The following is an 18092-nucleotide window of genomic DNA, read 5'->3' as shown; positions in this document are numbered from 1 at the left end:
CTGAACATTTTATTTTTGTAAGCCACTTGCACAGGGCAAGTGACTTTAAGAAGTACTTGTCCAGAGTTTCATGACAAAGTCATGACAATAATCAATTATGAAAGATTAAATCAACATGGCATTTGATGTTAACGTTTAGTGGACTATTTTTTGAGAAGTGATAAATAACAAAGAAAGATAACTCTACGTCATTATCATTGTGAAATGTAATAGCTACATTTTGAGCAGATATGAAACTGCAGTTTGAAAATTTTTTCTGCAGAAATTATCTAGTAGGCCAAAGACAAGTAAAATACTTGTATTTGATTGCCCAAATTGAATAATGACTTGTCATGGGCCTTGGGCGATGAGATTTTTTTAAACCCCGATGTTCTGAGGTAACTACAAATGAGAATGAGAATCTTTCTATTCTGATAAAAAGTGTACATGACATGTGAACCTGAGTAAGTCCTTCAATGTTGTTATAATCATATGATGCGAGGACTTGGTTTGTGGCTGGGTGGATCTGATCAAGAGATCCCTGGTTGACTTCCAAGATGACTGGTACTCGGACATCAGACCAATGGTGCTTAAAAGCATTGAATCTCTGGAAATAGACAAACATTTGATAAGAATACACCACAGTATCTGTCAAACATTCATTCATCTGTTCCATTGTGAAAATTTACATACCAAGTGAGATAGCTGGTCACATCCTCATTTTCAACAGTACTGCATCTCAATCACATTTCTATTGGTCAGAATACAAACATAAAACTGTAACAGGCCAAGGGAGGTACACTACATACCTTTAAAGGATGAGGTATGTACACCATAACTTACAGGGGTTTTTCACACTGCTATCGTATACCGCACATGTACAAGACAAGGTAGGCACACCATACCTGAACTGAACAAGGTAGGTACACATTGCCTGTACAGAACTCTTTTACACAGTCATGGTTCATCATGCCAGTAAAGGACAACGTAGGTAAAACCACACCTGAACAAAACAAGGTAGGTACACAATACATGTACAGTATGAGGTATGTACTTGTACAGGACAGTCACTTAAGCTAAAAATGCTGGTGATATTCATGTGTCTTTTCACAAATACCTTAATCTTTTGGTTTTCATCAGCAAACTGATTTCTGAATCTCTGCAAAACAAAGCACATTTATTAACTGGAGAAAGTTAAAAAAATTATTCTTTGTTAACCTTTAAATCTGCAATACAAGAAAAGGTAAATCCTTTTAGATTTGTACTTGAAAGCAAGTTTTCTGCGTATGGGTTCATTTTGGTCTACATTAATCACAATTTGATGTAGTTTGCAGCAACTCTAGCCTTCATTTTGGATTAGTCATTCACTATATTTTGAAACATCATATAGTGTACAATATACAGAAATATGTAATTTTTGCTATGAAATTTCCGAAGTTCTGGATAATGACCATCTGAAATAACAATCTACTTTCTCACACTCGTCAAGAGTTGCCGAGAACACTGACTGACATATTATGATTTGTTCCCATATGTCAACATCTCTCTCCATTGTATGTCTAGTCATGTTTAAAACCTCTTTCAAATGTATGTCCCATCATGTCAACATATCTCTCCAATGTATGTACTTTCATGTCAACACCTCTCTCCATTGTATGTCCGGTCATGTCAACACCTCTCTCCATTGTATGTCCGGTCATGTCAACACCTCTCTTCATTATTGGTCCAGTCATGTCAATACCTCCCTCCAATCTATGTCCCATCATGTCAACACCGCTCTCCAATGTATGTCCAGTCATGTCAACACCTCTCTCCATTGTATGTCCGGTCATGTCAACACCTCTCTTCATTGTTGGTCCAGTCTTGTTAACACTTCTCTCCGATGTATGTAACATCATGTCAACACCTCTCTCCAATGTATGTCCTATCATGTCAACACCTCTCTCCGATGTATGTCCCATCATGTCAATATCTCTCTCCAATGTATGTCCAGTCATGTCAACACCTCTCTCCAATGTATGTCTAGTCATGTCAATACCTCTCTTCATGGTTGGTCTAGTCATGTTAACACCTCTCTCTGATCTATGTCCCATCATGTCAACACCTCTCTCCAGTGTATGTCCAGTCATGTCAACACCTCTATCCAATGCATGTCCAGTCATGTTAATACCTCTCTAAATGTATGTCCAGTCATGTCAGTACCTCTCTCCAATGTATGTCCAGTCATGTCAACACCTCTCTCTGATCTATGTCCCATCATGTCAACACCTCTCTCCAGTGTATGTCCAGTAATGTCAACACCTCTATCCAATGCATGTCCAGTCATGTTACTACCTCTCTAAATGTATCTCCAGTCATGTCAACACCTCTCTCCAATGTATGTCTAGTCATGTCAATACCTCTCTTCATGGTTGGTCTAGTCATGTTAACACCTCTCTCTGATCTATGTCCCATCATGTCAACACCTCTCTCCAGTGTATGTCCAGTCATGTCAACACCTCTATCCAATGCATGTCCAGTCATGTTAATACCTCTCTAAATGTATGTCCAGTCATGTCAACACCTCTCTCCAATGTATGTCTAGTCATGTCAATACCTCTCTTCATGGTTGGCCTAGTCATGTTAACACCTCTCTCTGATCTATGTCCCATCATGTCAACACCTCTCTCCAATGTATGTCCGGTCATGTCAACACCTCTCTCCAATTATGTCCAGTCATGCCAACACCTCTATAAATTGTATATCCGGTCACATTTCTCTAAATGTGTATGTGCTGTCCTGTTATGTACCATTGTGAATGAATGCCTATCTGTGTTTCATAAAAAAATCTCCCAGATGCAGGTATACACAATTACTGAATGTTTATCATGACGGGCTGATGGAAATGAAATCATACCACTTTCATTTCTGAAAGCTGCAGCCATGAATCTAAAAATGGACTGAATCTTAGCAATATCATTGTTTTGCAAATTAAAAGGTAAATGTCTCTCAATTTAGTGCTTTGCCACTCACAAAATTCAACAATATGAGATATTTCTTTGCCAATAATACTAAAGTCCACCTGGGCTTTCAAATGATAACTGCAAATAAATATTCAGCACATCAATATGTAACCTTGTCATCTTTCACTCAACACATTCTATTCCAATTTTTTTCTCCTGGTGAGATGGCAAAGCAAGGTGCTTAAAGGTCAGTTTAGTCTGAATCAGTGGAATAAGCAACCAATCTTACTAGTGCCTCGGTGAGAAGATCTGCTCTGTGATCTGTAGAAAACTTCATTGTGTCTGTTTTCTTCACACCTTTCTTCATTGTTATAATAAACTCTGTGTTGGTGGGTCCTCGCACATTTGGTACAATACTGATGAACTCACTGTAGGGCCACTGGAACACAAACTGACTTTCATGAAACAAACTGTAATGACTCAAGTTCTAGCCATGGCTACACAAATAATACATATAAACACAGGTGACAAATAACTGAAAACTGGGAAGATAATGTTAGATGAGTCCGTGTTTGTTTCCTTATTCCATGTACTGCATGACAAAAAAAACCAACAACCCTGGTTATGAAGTATTTGGGCAATAAAGATTTCCAACAAATAAAATAGCAATGTCAAAATGTGATGGTTAACAACATCATACAAATCTGTACGGTCAAGATGTTGTCAACAGCTGTGACAAAATGATTAAATGGTAATAACATGGACGAATGTATTGACATTTCATAAACAGTCTCTTGTAAAAACAGCGAGAAAAATACAATTATTATGACAAAAACATCACCTGGATGCTCCATCTAGCCCCATGCAGGAATAGCCCTATTACAGATGCTGAAGAGGGCAAAGGTGCCGAGAGAGATACAAAGCATACAAAAGTGAAAATTTGGGAAGAAAATATCTTTTCATAATGACAATTTGTTAAGCTTATTTGTTTCGGTCCTTAGTTTTTATTGATATTGGAATATCAAAGCTGATAGCCATGTCAATCATCCCATGTGTTCAATTTGTTGCTAATGTATAAGGTGAGTTCTACTTACACGTTGTAATGATTTGAAGAGTTGTAAACTTATCATAAACAGAAACATACATTAAATTCTCTGTGGCTCCTAGATCCCCTAGATGCCACAATTTTTTTCAGGCGCACATATTTGTAAGGTTTGAAAAGTGAACGTTGTGCGAGAATTATGCTCGCGTGGTCCTGGATCTGTGTACAGCAATAACATGACACAGAAATGTAGAATATTTAATTTCCTATCCGTTGATATAAACATATCACTGCGACTACCTCATGTGTTTGAGAAATAGACACTGCTAAAAGTTGTCCAAAACAAACAGAAACAAAACAAATTTCTCTGTTTTTATTGTGCACAGATAAAAGCACTCTGCTACAACTTTTTTAATTTGTCATCTTTACGGAAAGTGAAAGCGAAGAAAATACAGCTTGATATCTGAACAACATAAGTGTATATGAAATGGATTTGTGTGCTAATGCATAATGTGTGCTAATGCAATAAAAGTCAAAATCAATTTTCTACTATGACGTCAAAACGTCGATTGAGAGGTCATGCACATATAACGATAAGGGAGGATAACTCCTCTATGCTTTACATTAGGTCAATGTAACTCAGATCACATGGAAAGAACTTGCTGTGGATACGGACAGTATATTTTTGTTACATTTTGTTCACAGTGAACCAAACTATTACAATACAAAGTTCCCAAATGTGAGAGGATACCTTTTGGTAGTTTCACAATTTGTAAGAAAAGATGCCAATGTACTTCATCAGAAAGCAGGTAACAGCGATTTGGATGGCCCTTTCTGATACATAATTTAGTTCTTACATTCCCATATGCTCCTGTTTGTGTAGATATATTTTAATTAATTTTGCATCATTATTAACAGAGTAATAGACACATCTTTAAATGTAATGAAGCAATAGAAAATAATGCGACATTTTAGTTGACGTCATGGCATGTTTTGTGCATTTTGTGACATCAGAGAAAGATGACACTGGTTTGCTGATTAGTAAATATCTAACATAATTTCCACTCAATGTGTTAAAGATCTGGGCTTCTGTGTCTGAATTCAACACTTTTTAGACAAAACATGAAATGAATGGCTTTATCACTGAAACAGTGTCCTGAATATATCAACAATTAGATGGTTTCAGTACGTATCTTGCATCAATTTAGCATCAATAAAAATTTCACAACACCTGAATATTCATTGAATATTCATTTTGGATTTCAACTTTTCTTCTTATGATTATGTAATTATTTCACTTCATAAGTATGCAATGAAAGGTACAAAGAGATTGCTTTTTTTAGTATGGAACTATTAGAATATGGATGTAAGGTTTGTCCAAATTAAGACATGACCTGGTTTATATATTTTTAAACAATTTTCGTCTAAATATTCATTAATATTATCAGTTTTACTTACAAGGTTGAATTAAATCGCTCTCTATTAACGTGTTCATATGAAATATTTGTTTTTATTATTGAATATTTATTATTGAATATTATTATTATGTTTTTATTATTGAATATTGCACATCACAGGAACTAAAGCACATGTTGCAGTAACGGCTACATGTGATCTTCCAACATTTGTGTAGAGGCTTACAATGTGGTAAAGTACAATTACTGAGTCAATTTCCCATGTAAATATTATTCAAACAATCAAAAGCTTTCAAAGAATAAAAACGCAAACCCTATATCCACATATGATATATGTTGAACATCGATATATGTACATACTGAAATCAGTTTCATGAAAAAATTTCTGAATGATATCTGACATATCTGAAATATACAATTCACTGAAAGTGTAATTGCACTGATATGGCCATTGTGTTTACTCTTGTTAACCAACCTTCATCTCAAAGAAATTGCCTAATATGTGCAACAACGCTATGTGCGGTTTCGCTGACAAGGGTAGACATGATTTTGAGAGGACTCTCTCCTTGATTCAGGTATATTTTGTACATAAATGTGAGATGTAAGGAATCAGTATTATTCTATCTGTGTATTGCTATATGTTTTTACTGCTTACATTATAAATGACGAAAGAAGCCAGAAATGTCGATAAGTACCGTTGTCGTTCTGCATGATTTTGCGTCAGTCAAGGCGTCACGCTGCACTGAAAGTTTGACAGTTTAGAAAGGTTTAGACTCCCAGCTTACATCAGCTCTAGCCCTCAGCCCAGAGGGTTGTACCGACTCTGTAGCCACCCTTATTATTCTATTTCTTGTTAACAAAATTGCAATTAGCTTCTTGTGACTTCGGACTCTTTCCTGAGTTAATTCCCCTCCCAAGCATGCCAGTTAGATAAGGGATTTCACTGGAACCCTCCCTTGGACCAAGAACCATACCATAATACATACACAATGAAAAGAAACGGACCTAAAAAAACTGATCCATGTGGAACTCCTGCTTTTAAAACCAAAGATTTAGATAACAAGCCATGAACAAAAACTGATTGCCTGCAACCATTTCCGCAACTCTTGAACCAAATAAGTACATTTCAACTTGCTCTGTAAGCCCTCTGTGCTAAACTCTATCAAAGGCCTTAGATCGCAAGAGACCACACACAAGTGTTCTTTCTTATCAAGTGATGCACAGGTCTGGTTGTAAATTTCAACAAGTTGTTATACAGTAGAGTGGCCTCTCCGGAATCCATACTGATATTTATACAACAAATCATTTGACACAAAGTAATTGTAAATATGTTTAAATTACCACTTTTTCAAACAGCTTCCCAACACACCTTATAAATGAGATAAGGCGATAATTTGAAACAATTGAGCGATCACCCTTCTTGAATGGTTGCATAACATTTGCATATTTCCAATGGTTAGAATATACTGATAAATTAAGTGACATGTTAAATAACATGCACAGCACTGAGCTTATAGACTCGTCAGTTTTTCTTTGTAACTGATGACTAATCTGGTCTGGTGCAGCAGCTTTCTTGACAGGTATTACAATGTTATCTATAACGACACCTGTGCGCCTGTCAAAATGTGGTAGGGTATCTGCACCATCCAGATTACTTACAGATTTGAAATATTGATTTAACATGTTGGCTTTATCTACATCTGAATAAGCTGATGGACTTTCCTCAATAACACTTCTTTATAGAGCGTTAATAGTAGAAGCGGAACCTGATGTCATTACATGTTATAAAATATTTGAATCATACCATGTTTTGGCATTAGATTTTATCATTACAATTCTAGAAGGAATGCATTGTTTGGTATGATCATTAAAATCTTCTATAAGAGATGGTACGTCCGTCTCAAGGAGTTGAGACCAAGACAACTGATTTGGGATCAAAGAGTTTCTCGGTTTCTAGAAGCAGCTCCCATTTAGGCCGAGCTTTCCTCTTTCAAGTGCAACCTCTTCTCAATGCGACATCTGGTGAGCTCGTCATCGTTGTCCGGTTGTTTGAGTTTTGGTTTTTCATGCGCGATGCGGTTGTCAAGCGCATCCAGTTTAGTGATGTTGTTGAACAGCGCTCAGCACATGGTTTGCATGGCCTTGTCCAACACTCACAGTTTGTGAAGGTCGTAAGAAGAAAAAGGGGTTCAAAGAAAAAGGTCAAAGCTGTGTGCTAGTCAGTGATCATCACCAACAATCTGAGCATGATCTATCAAAACCAAATGCTGCTTGTTTGCTCATTGCTTGATTTCTGACAACAAGCGTGAAGTCATGTGGAACCTTGGTCGTGCCATCTTCAAGAAAACCACCATTAAAAGGGTGCTGAGCATCAGCGACAGTTACATGTTTTACTGTTACGTGGATCTCTGGAGAGCGGAGAGAGAACGCTGGTAGAACATGTACCAGGGAATTGGCTGAATGAGTCTTCGCCTTGAGCTGCTCGAGGGACACACACCGCTTTACCATGCGGCGCTGGGTGACAAATTGGAATACGAAATCACGTTCAACCACTACAGCAAAGTTGTTCGCACCCAGAACGGAGAACGAGAACGCGTGAAGAAACAGCTCGCCAAAACACACCAAACTCCTGTTGAAAACCGACCAAACTGTAGCGCATGAAGTCGTGCTAGCTCAAGCAAAATCCTAGCCAAACTCAACCAAAATTCTAGCCACACTCAAGCAAAATTCTAGCAACACCTAAGTGAACCTCCAGCAAATGTTTGAAATTCTCATCATGTGCAACTAGACTTTCATCTTGCTGTGTTGCACAGGCATCAGGGTATATTTTGTTAGACTTTGTTACATTACAAGATGGAGTGTGACGAACTGCTTGATGATGACTACTGATGATGACACTGAAGGCAGTAACAACACCAAGCAAGAGAGACTGGTGGCACTCACTCTGCGGCAAAGCCAAACACTACTTGGGCACAACACTTACTACTGACAAAACTCATAAAACATCTGCCGAAGAAATCGACAAGCTGTACATGAAATATGAAGCCAGACTTCCCGCTGAAATGATGAAAACCATAGGTTCAGTCCTGATGCAGATCTACGCCAGCCTGGCATTGTATTTCCTTCTCATTCGACTTGAACCTTGGCTCAGCTGCAGGTTGTACCCCAGAACAGAGTGGAAGCCTTGAAGAAACTGCAGGCCACGCAAGCCAAATACACTGTAAAATGCATGTGGAGAATTGATTTCGCCACGCAAGAATAACACTAGCAAAGTGTGCGGGATTGGCACAAAATGCCATTATCGCCATGCACAGCCCATGAAGGGGACATGGTAAAAGCCTGTCTTCTCTAAATAAGACTACCTCAACAAATGCATCCAACTGCTGAGATCAAAATCTGACGTGCATGTTAAACTTTTCTTGCTCTTACTTTTTGCTCTTTTTAACACTCTGAAAGTTTAACTATCCAACATATTGGTAGGGTTGCTAATGTTCAACAGCGAGACATACTTTGCCATGCAACAATCTACTAGAGATTTGACTTTGCATTGTACAAAACAAAATTCCTATTAGACATTTGACCTCACAGGTGCACATTGTGGCGAAATCCTATTAGACCTTTGAAATCGCAGCTGAATAAGCCTTGAAAATCCTATTAGAGATTTTACTCACAGATGACTATAGCAACAATGCTCATGGTCCGAAAACTTAAAAAACATGTTTCCGGTTACTCCCATTTGATGAAACCTCAGCTGTTGAAGTTGCTCGACATTCCTCCCAGCTACAGCCAACCTCCTCTTTAACCCAGTGAAACAACTCAAGCTCCAAGTGAAGAAGCAAAGGCTCAGAGCTTATTCGTGCATGAGGAAAGCGGAGCTATTCAAACTGCTAGAGGAACACACCATCTGAACTGGAATTTGTGCCAATCAAGCAAGCCATAGGTATGTGTCTGAGAGGCTGGAGGCTGGACGTCAACACTGACCTCCATCAAAGTCAGTGAGGAAATGAATGACATGGGAAGTTCAAATTTCAACTAGCAGTGAAAAACAGGAGATGGATGGCACCACCGAGCATGTCAAGCCTTATTTCAGAGGGAAACAAGAAGTCATGACTCAAAAACAAAAATACGAGAATACCTGGAATGCTACACGCACACAAGCTTGGGTTGGGCCATGGAAACAATCGACACCGTCTACCTGGACGTAGCTAAGTATTAACCTTTCCAAGGAGCGTCATACCTGGTCGGGACCTGCCACCGTACAAGAACAAGCATGCCATAATTAACGTGAAATACAAAGGCCATGATTTCATGCGGGTAGTGACACAATCGGCGCTAATTGAAACCACAAGGAAACGAAACACTTTTGGAATGGTATCTGCACGGCTTCAGCCAAGTTTGTTCAATGCGACGGGAAGACCACCCCCATGCACGTGACCCAAGATGACCAAAGAACTCACAAGAAGGCCAAGAATGCGATGAACCCCTGAACGGTGATGTCATGAGAGATCACTGTCACGTCATCGGAAAGTACAGAGGCGCCGCTCACAATGCGTGCAGCCTGCAGCTCAAAATCAATCCCCAAACCACACAAAACCCTACTGTATTTCATAACCTTCACAGTTACAGTTCTCACTTGATCATGCAGGCCATCAACAAGGTCGAAGGTAACCTAACATGCATCCCCAACAACCTGGACGACTTCCACATCACCAATCGATACACTGAGACTCGAGCTCTGGTGTTGAGGAAGGGCATCTACCCCTATGAATACATGGATGATTTGCTCCAAGTTCGACAAGACACGATTGCTGATGGCTGATGTGTTCCAAATATTCAGAAAAAGGAACTGGTATTTCTCCTCTCCCAACCTCTGGCTCCCAAACAAACCGTGCTAGGAAGCTGACCTATATAGAAAAACTCGTGCCTAACTTGAGGAACAAAACGAAAATCATTGTTTACACAGGATAAATGGACAGATGATCAACAAGACCTCGCTGTCTCCCATGGACACGAAACGATGGATCGCTATCGACAGAGTCACCAGGGGTTAAATAATCCCATCGCCCAACGCTTGTGACAAGTCGGTTTTCATTTCAGGCAATCAAATAAAAGTATTTTACTTGTCCGTGGACTAGTAAATAACTTCCACTTATGGTTTCAAACTACAAATAAACTTGGATTTCATTTCATATCTGCTCATAATGAAGCCATTAAAGTTTCCAATAATAATAAAGTAGAGCTAGTAGAGAGTGAAATTATCCTTCTTCGATAAATGGTCCAGTAAACATTAACATCACGCATTGTGTCATGAGATTAGGGCAAGTGGAAAATTAGTCAGGACAAGTTACCCTGAGGCAAGTGGCTTTCAAAATATTTTTGAACCCCTGGTAATTGCTGACACTAATGGACACGTATAAACATCGAATATGTACACACTGCATACATACATCAATGGGAAAAATATATTACAGCCCACGCAGGTACTGGGAAGGCGAGGATGCCATCCCAAAGCTCACCAATGCTGCTCAAGTCTCGGCTGAGAAAGTCAAAGTCTGGCTCAATAAAAACAGGGCATCTGGAAAGTCTACCTACCAGTGCCTCGATACATCCCGAGAAGAAAATTCAACATTTTGACACCAAATCACATACACCAAGCTGACCTCCTGTTTCTCCTGCACGACAGGGTATGGGTCAAAACCTACAAGCACCCCCCCGACCATTGTCAACGTAGCCAGTCGCTATGTGGAAGCTGAGCTGCTGACGTCTAAAGATTCAAACGAAGTCGCCAAAGCCTTGGAACGCATCTAGAAATGCAGTAGCTTGACATGGCCTGATGTGTTGCAAGTCGATCCCCAATGCCAGTTCATGGGAACCGTGTCACAGCTGTTGGCCAAGCATGATGTCCAGGTAAGATGAGGTGTGGTGGGAGCTCACCGCAGCCAAGCTGTTCTCTCTCCAATAAGCGCAGGAATTAATCGATCCCCGAAACACGGAATGGGTAGCATGCTTGTTAAAAGCGGTGGCTGTCATCAACCACAAAGTCATAAGACCCATGGGTAAGAGGCATGTCAAAGCCGTCAAACTGAAATCCATGGAATTGTCACCACCAGTGGCAGCACGCCGCGATGAAACAGAAGAGAAACAATTACTGGAACGTGTCAGTGTTAGGTACTTGTGCCAGCTGGGTGAATACGAAGAAAACATGCCACCATGAAAACATACAACATCCCCTTGTCAACATCAAAGATAACGAACAGAACTTGTACTACTTAAAAGACAGGCTGTCAAGAGCGTTCATCAGAGCGGAGTTAATGATCGTGCCTCACTACATGGTCCCTTACACATGGTCCCCACCATGGGATAATAGTTCTCATCATAATTTGATCAGCCTTGCATGTTTAATGTAGCCAGCCAGTCACCCAGCTGTACATATGAAACATGTACACAGCTATTTCCAGCCGTGTATACCCGATAAATATACATCTTACCCCTAATCTCTGTACAGAATTCAATGGATAGCATAAATAATATGGAACTGAAAAGGTAAATATTCTTGTCTAATGTTGTTTTACTGCAGTCCTGATGTCTATACTGACAAAGTCATGTTTTCTTGTTCCTTCATGCGAAGTGATACGATGTCATTTTCTTACCCCCTGAAAGAAAGTACACAGTCTCCGTACAGAACTTCAAGACCTTCTTCAAGGCTTATCTGAGCAAAATTACGGCCAATAAGACAGTAAGTAAACCTAATGCAAATAATAACAAACACAACTTCTGTGCACTGTTATAGTCTGTTTGCCTGGAAGTGTCCCATGAATTGCTAAATCATATCAGTTAAGAGAGGCAGTTAATAAATACTATGAGGCAAGGTGTTTATGAATAACCTAGACACAAACACCTTGGCTCTCGACTAACCTTAGTTAGGTTCTTAAACTTATATATCACTTTGATGCGACTACTGCCAGGCCAGTTTACCAGCTTAAAGTGTGTGAGGACAAGAACTTAAAATACCAGGTTTGTTAAGGCTTTTAAGTCTTTTTTTTCTGGGCAAAAGTAGATTTTCCAGGCCTCTCAAGGATAAGTGACCAAATTCCTGGCTTTTTCAAGATAATGTACAAACCCTGGTACAAATGTTTGTCTTCATGGGATGCTGGTTTTCTGTAGAGGTTACCAGTCATTCAGTGTGGGAATACTGGATTGTTGGATAATTTTATCCAATCCTCAAAACTTAATTCTTTGCAAACCATGTAAAAAATGCAAACTAATGTAAGGAAAGGGCATATCGGCACAAGAGTGGGAAACAATTATGCCAAATGATAAATGTATGTTACAACATAGAATGTATGGTTTCTTGGCTGTGTCATATTTGCTAAAATTAAGCACAGAACTATGAATTGATTGCATGTGCAAAGTTAAACATCGTAAACAAGAGAGTCAGTTTCATGCACACAGATATGAAATATAATTTCCTCGGCATGCAAGACCTTGAAACACATAACCAAGGGCAACATATATCAAATTGGCAGCCATGGAAATACATACATGTACATAGCAATCTGACCAGCAATCCATATATACCGTATATTACTGATCCCCTAACTTGACCCCTCAAAACAGTGTCAAAATGGTATGTTTCGTGCATAAGCTGACCCCCTGCATCAGACATCTGCCAGTTACAGACTTGGATGTAAAACGTAAGTATGCAAAGTGAAAATAATATCTAATAAAGATTACACTGACCACTATTCTAAAAATCTGTGTTTGTTTTCTGTTCTATATCCACAATAATACGTTAACCCCAACAGAATTATAAACTATTTTTCCCAATTTTATCGGAAAAAAATTCTCATACACGTGCATCATCAACGGGTCCATTTATCAAGTTGTCAAAGAGCACAGTAACTATGTTTTGGGGAGATAATCAAAGTGAATAAGCAGAAGAATACAATCAACTACAGTACTCATAAAAGTTGTCAAATGAATATTATTATTATAACTTACTACATCCATCTTTTTTGAGCGATTGTGTACCCTACTTCAAGTGACATCTCGGCTTTCGTAGCCTCGAAGTTGACGCTCGGACAGGATGTTCAATGAGAAAAAAATGTGCATTAAGCATTTTTGTCTAAGGTCATAACCTAGCACGATACATGCACTAAGGTCCATAATGTATGTATAGGTGGTGGTATGTTGTCTAACATGTTCAGAATAGCATGATTTTACTCAAAACTTTCATCTGAATCTATAGTATAAGTTTACAAAGGACATTATCCATTGCTGTTATCTGATTGGCTGTCATAGGTCACGTGTTTGATTTTGACCATTTTATTCGCTAGTAGAATAATTTTCTGATTACGCCAAAATGACATTGTGTGTAAAAAGGGAGGTACGCAACTTAATAATGACTAAGGGCAAAATAATTTGAAATAATGAAAACTGTATACTTCGATTTGTATTTTCTTAATCATGAATAACAAAGTGGCTGTAATCGTCGTAAACTTCCTGGCAGGTGTACCGCTAACCTGTACGATCGTCCAGACAGGGCACTGACGACCAGAAAAATACTTTCGTGAAATTGTGCCTCATAGATAAGCCGACCCCCTTCTACAGACATTTTTTGGTCCTCAAAATTCTGCTTATACACGGTAATGTACGGTACATAATTGACCATTGGGTGATATACTAGTATATCAAACGACCTTTGGGCAACAATAGCCTAAAGGTCTAATATATATATGCATACAATATAATTTACCACTGGGCAACACCAAAAAGTAATCTCTATTTGCATATTTTTATACGGTTTTATCCCCTTTTCATGTTTGCAATGTTGGCGAAAGGTTGTAATATACTCTTAAAAAAAAGTAGGGGATAACGAACTTTTAATTTGGATAGGCAGTGTAAACGTTTCAAGGACAGACATCTTATGAATGCAAAACCATTTCCTTTTATTATGACCCCTAAACACAACTCGCCATATGCATGGGCACAATGTAGTAGCCCCATACACCTGCATAGGGTCCCTTTTTTGATTTTGACGTTTTTTCATCAAGAAATAGAATTAGAACTTAGAATATTAATTTTGACACTCATCTTGCATCACGCATTTCTTAATGTTTGTTTCTAGTCGTTTGTTTTAAAATGAAAATTATATACAAGCAAATTACATGCCATACACCAATCATCTTTCAAATGCAACTGCATTCCAATTACGAGGGGATGTCAATAAGTTTTGAGCCTTGAGCATTTTTCATACCCAGGTGTCACAGCCTATGGTACGACATTGAACCTTGGGGTGTAGCTGATGTGATATATAAGTTTTGGTATCCTACTCTCAGAAGTTATTGAACAGCTCACATTGACAGAAAGAGACCCCCCTCATGGCAGTGAAAATGAATAAAATTGAGTATAGAGCAGTAATTCAGTTTTCAGTTCTTGAAGGAAACTCGTCAAAGAACATTGAAGAAAGGCTTTCAGCAGTTTATGGGAAGTCTTCCCCTTCATCTGCTACCATCAAATGATGGGTCAATGAATTTAAGCATGGTAGAGAGAGTCTCGAAGATGACCCCCGTCCAGGTCACCCAACAACAAGTACTAGTCAGGAAAACATTGCCAGATTGCATAGACTTGTGCTGGAAAATCGTCGAATGACATTCCATGAGTTAGAGGAGACCACAGGCATTTCACACGGATCCATCGACACAATTCTTCCTAAACATCTCGTCATATCTAAGGCGTGCACAAGATGGGTGCCAAGAATGCTTACAGATGAAATGAAGCAAACAAGGGTCACCATAAGCAACTCCATGCAAACCAGATACAAGAAGACTCCAGAAGATTTTCACTTTAGGCTAGTAACCTGTGATGAAACCTGGATCCACCACTATGATCCTGAGAGCACACAAGAATCCATGGAATGGAAACATGTCACTTCTCCCAGGACCAAAAAGTTCAAAGCCTCCAGATCAGTGCAGAAGGTAATGGCGACAGTCTTCTGGGATAGCAAAGGCGTCATCCACATAGATTACTTACCCAAAGGAAGAACAATGAATGGGGAATATTACGCTGACTTGTTGGGGCAAGTGCGACAGTCAGTCAAGGAGAAGCAACGGGGCATTCTCCTACATCAAGACAATGCTTCAGTACACACCTCTCGCGTTGCAGCCGCTGCTGTCCAGGAATGCGGGTACGTAATCTCGCCGCATCCCTCCTACTCTCCAGACCTGGCACCAAGTGATTACCATCTGTTCCCAAATCTCAAGAAACACTTGCATGGTCATAGATTTCAGGATGATAATGCGCTTATTGCTGCTACTGAGGCTTGGTTTGAGGACCAAAATGGCGCCTTCTACAGAGATGGCATCAGCGCCTGGCAGAAAAGATGGAACAAGAGTCTTGACTCACATGGGGACTTTGTTCAAAAATAAATGTGGTTCATACCAATATTTTGCATTTTTTCTACGTAAGGCTCAAAACTTATTGACATCCCCTCGTAACTATGGTTGTAAGGAAGTGCAAATGGCGATGAACTCTCAAAACATTCAATAATATCATCAACATTGATTGACTCTGATAAATCTCCTAAATATTTTTAATCGTAAATAAACAAAAATGAAGATCCCCTCCTTTTTATGAAGAACATATATCCATCTGTTTCCTCATGCACTGGGCACAAAGACTTATCGAACTATATTGCCCCTGAAATGCCCCTGAGCATGGTGCTATAGTGATGATACAGTCTCCTTTATCAATTGTTGGTTAGTAGCAACTCTGAACCTTAACTTAACTGGTTTTTCAAATGTCTGTAAAATTTTAACGGACCGTTAACTAGTCTTTAACAGCCCATTAACATTAAGAGAGAGAAAGCTCTGTTAACCTTTACTGGCCATGTTAATTTAATGTAAGAGGAGGAGGTACACTAACATTATCAATAGCATTAGTTCTAGATCTAGCATCTTTAAATCAGTGAATGTCTTTTTTGCTTTTGGGGGGATGTTTCCCTACTTTTCCTTTTCCAATCCACAGTACTTCAGCACATGCCTTTGTAGTTTACAGCATATGGGTTTTTTGACCGAATATTGCCTTGGCCTTATTGGTCACCTCTTTGCTGAATTTTTTACTAAGAACATCAGTATTTTCCTGAAAATTGCCTGAATTAAATTCTCTTCTTCAGTGCAGAAATTTTTTCTTCTTTTTCTTTTCTTACAGTTATGATATCGCTGAAACAGTGCTGATGTGATGATAAATTATAACTCACTCTTTTCTTACAGTCAGAGATTACAAAGGTCATCATTGCAGGCAGCAATGCCACTTTGACAGGGAATCATGGGACAGTGTGCAGAGAATTAGGGGCAATGGTTATGTCCTTAACCTAAAAGCATCTGAAGCTCTAATCATATCATTTGTTAAAGGCCTGTTAAAAAGACATACTGTTAACTAACTTTTAACTCGCTATTTAATGGGTCGTTAGTGCTTAATGATACATTAAAATAACAGCGTTTTGAACAACATGGCCCAGGTCACCCACCCATCTAACTTTACCTGTTATAAGTCCAAAATGTGTTTGTCCAGTATGAGCATCTCTAGCCATGGAATCAAAAACAGTAATTCTGACTGCTCTATCAGGTGTGCCTGAAGCCTGAAACTGTCTTCTTAGGTTGCCTGCATTCACTGGAGTAATATCATATCATCAGCAGTACTTGTATGGTCAAAATTCATGCATCATACGCTTGTGCAGATATCTTGAGATATGTATTGATATCGTTCATCTACTGAACTAATACCTGTTCAGACATTTATGCATTTTCAATATTATTATTTGGCAACCATGAAGGGAAGCTGCTTTGCTGTCAGTCAACTAACATACCTGATTTGTGACCTCATATGTGTTTGGATTGTAGGTTGTGATTCCATGTGTCCCAACAGAAAATATTCTCTTGTATCTGAAAAAAGAAAACATTCAGTTATCATTTTGATAAATAAATGTGATTTTGGTGATAAAATTGATATTTTGATCTTCTAAATTCCCTTAAGCACTCGTAAAATCACTCACCCCTAGTGGCCTCATTTTACCTTTTCCCACCAAAACGATTCAATGTGACCCCAGCCAAGCTCTCTTTACTCTCTTCGGAATATTTGCCCCAAAAACACCTTACAGTGAAGAACTTAATGGCTGTTAGGGGACAGTCAGGAGTGTTTCATCTAATGAGTCAGGATAAATAAAAAAAATAAAAATATACTTATATATTTTTCATTATCCTGACTAGTGCTGTTTTGCTTAACGAATCTGATAGAAATAAGCGGTGGGTAAGCCACCTACGTTATTTAATGTGGCCGTCAAAACTGATATTGTCACTTTACACATCTGGAATAAATTTTACACTCCTTTTGTCTAAAAGTTGTGCTTGGGAGATCACCTCCTCATAAATTAATAGATTTGGATAATCTAGAATTCTACCATAGCTAGTTATTTCAGAATGTCCCATATGTTAAGTACAGACTTAACAAGATTTATATCATGTGCTGACATCTGGTAAGAATGGGGAACATGGACTCTCTGCTGGTGGCAATGGGACAGTTGCCTAGCATCAACAAGTCACAGTGATTTGGTTGAGTTCTTAATGGTTGGTTGCAATGAGTTGGATCAAACTGATGAATGCCTGACATGTCGTCTGTAGCAATGTCTCATAGACAGCGGTTGGCAAATATAGTGTC

The 18092-nt window shown here is 38.9% G+C and overlaps 1 protein-coding gene across 1 annotated transcript in view; it reads right to left on the bottom strand.

The window, feature by feature from the left end:
• Positions 1-18092, bottom strand: part of LOC137298857 (dnaJ homolog subfamily C member 13-like) — a 318010-nt gene that overhangs the window by 268833 nt on the left and 31085 nt on the right. The window contains exons 3-6 of the mRNA XM_067831190.1: positions 17245-17320; positions 3211-3360; positions 1097-1138; positions 440-586 (exon numbers count right to left, since the gene is read on the bottom strand). Of these exons, the coding sequence (XP_067687291.1) occupies positions 440-586; positions 1097-1138; positions 3211-3360; positions 17245-17320 (415 nt within the window). The remainder of the gene's footprint in view (positions 1-439; positions 587-1096; positions 1139-3210; positions 3361-17244; positions 17321-18092) is intronic.

Source organism: Haliotis asinina, chromosome 10 (assembly GCF_037392515.1).
Source record: "Haliotis asinina isolate JCU_RB_2024 chromosome 10, JCU_Hal_asi_v2, whole genome shotgun sequence".
In the NCBI taxonomy this organism is placed as follows: Eukaryota; Metazoa; Mollusca; class Gastropoda; order Lepetellida; family Haliotidae; genus Haliotis; species Haliotis asinina.
This window is presented reverse-complemented; position numbering and strand designations above follow the sequence as displayed.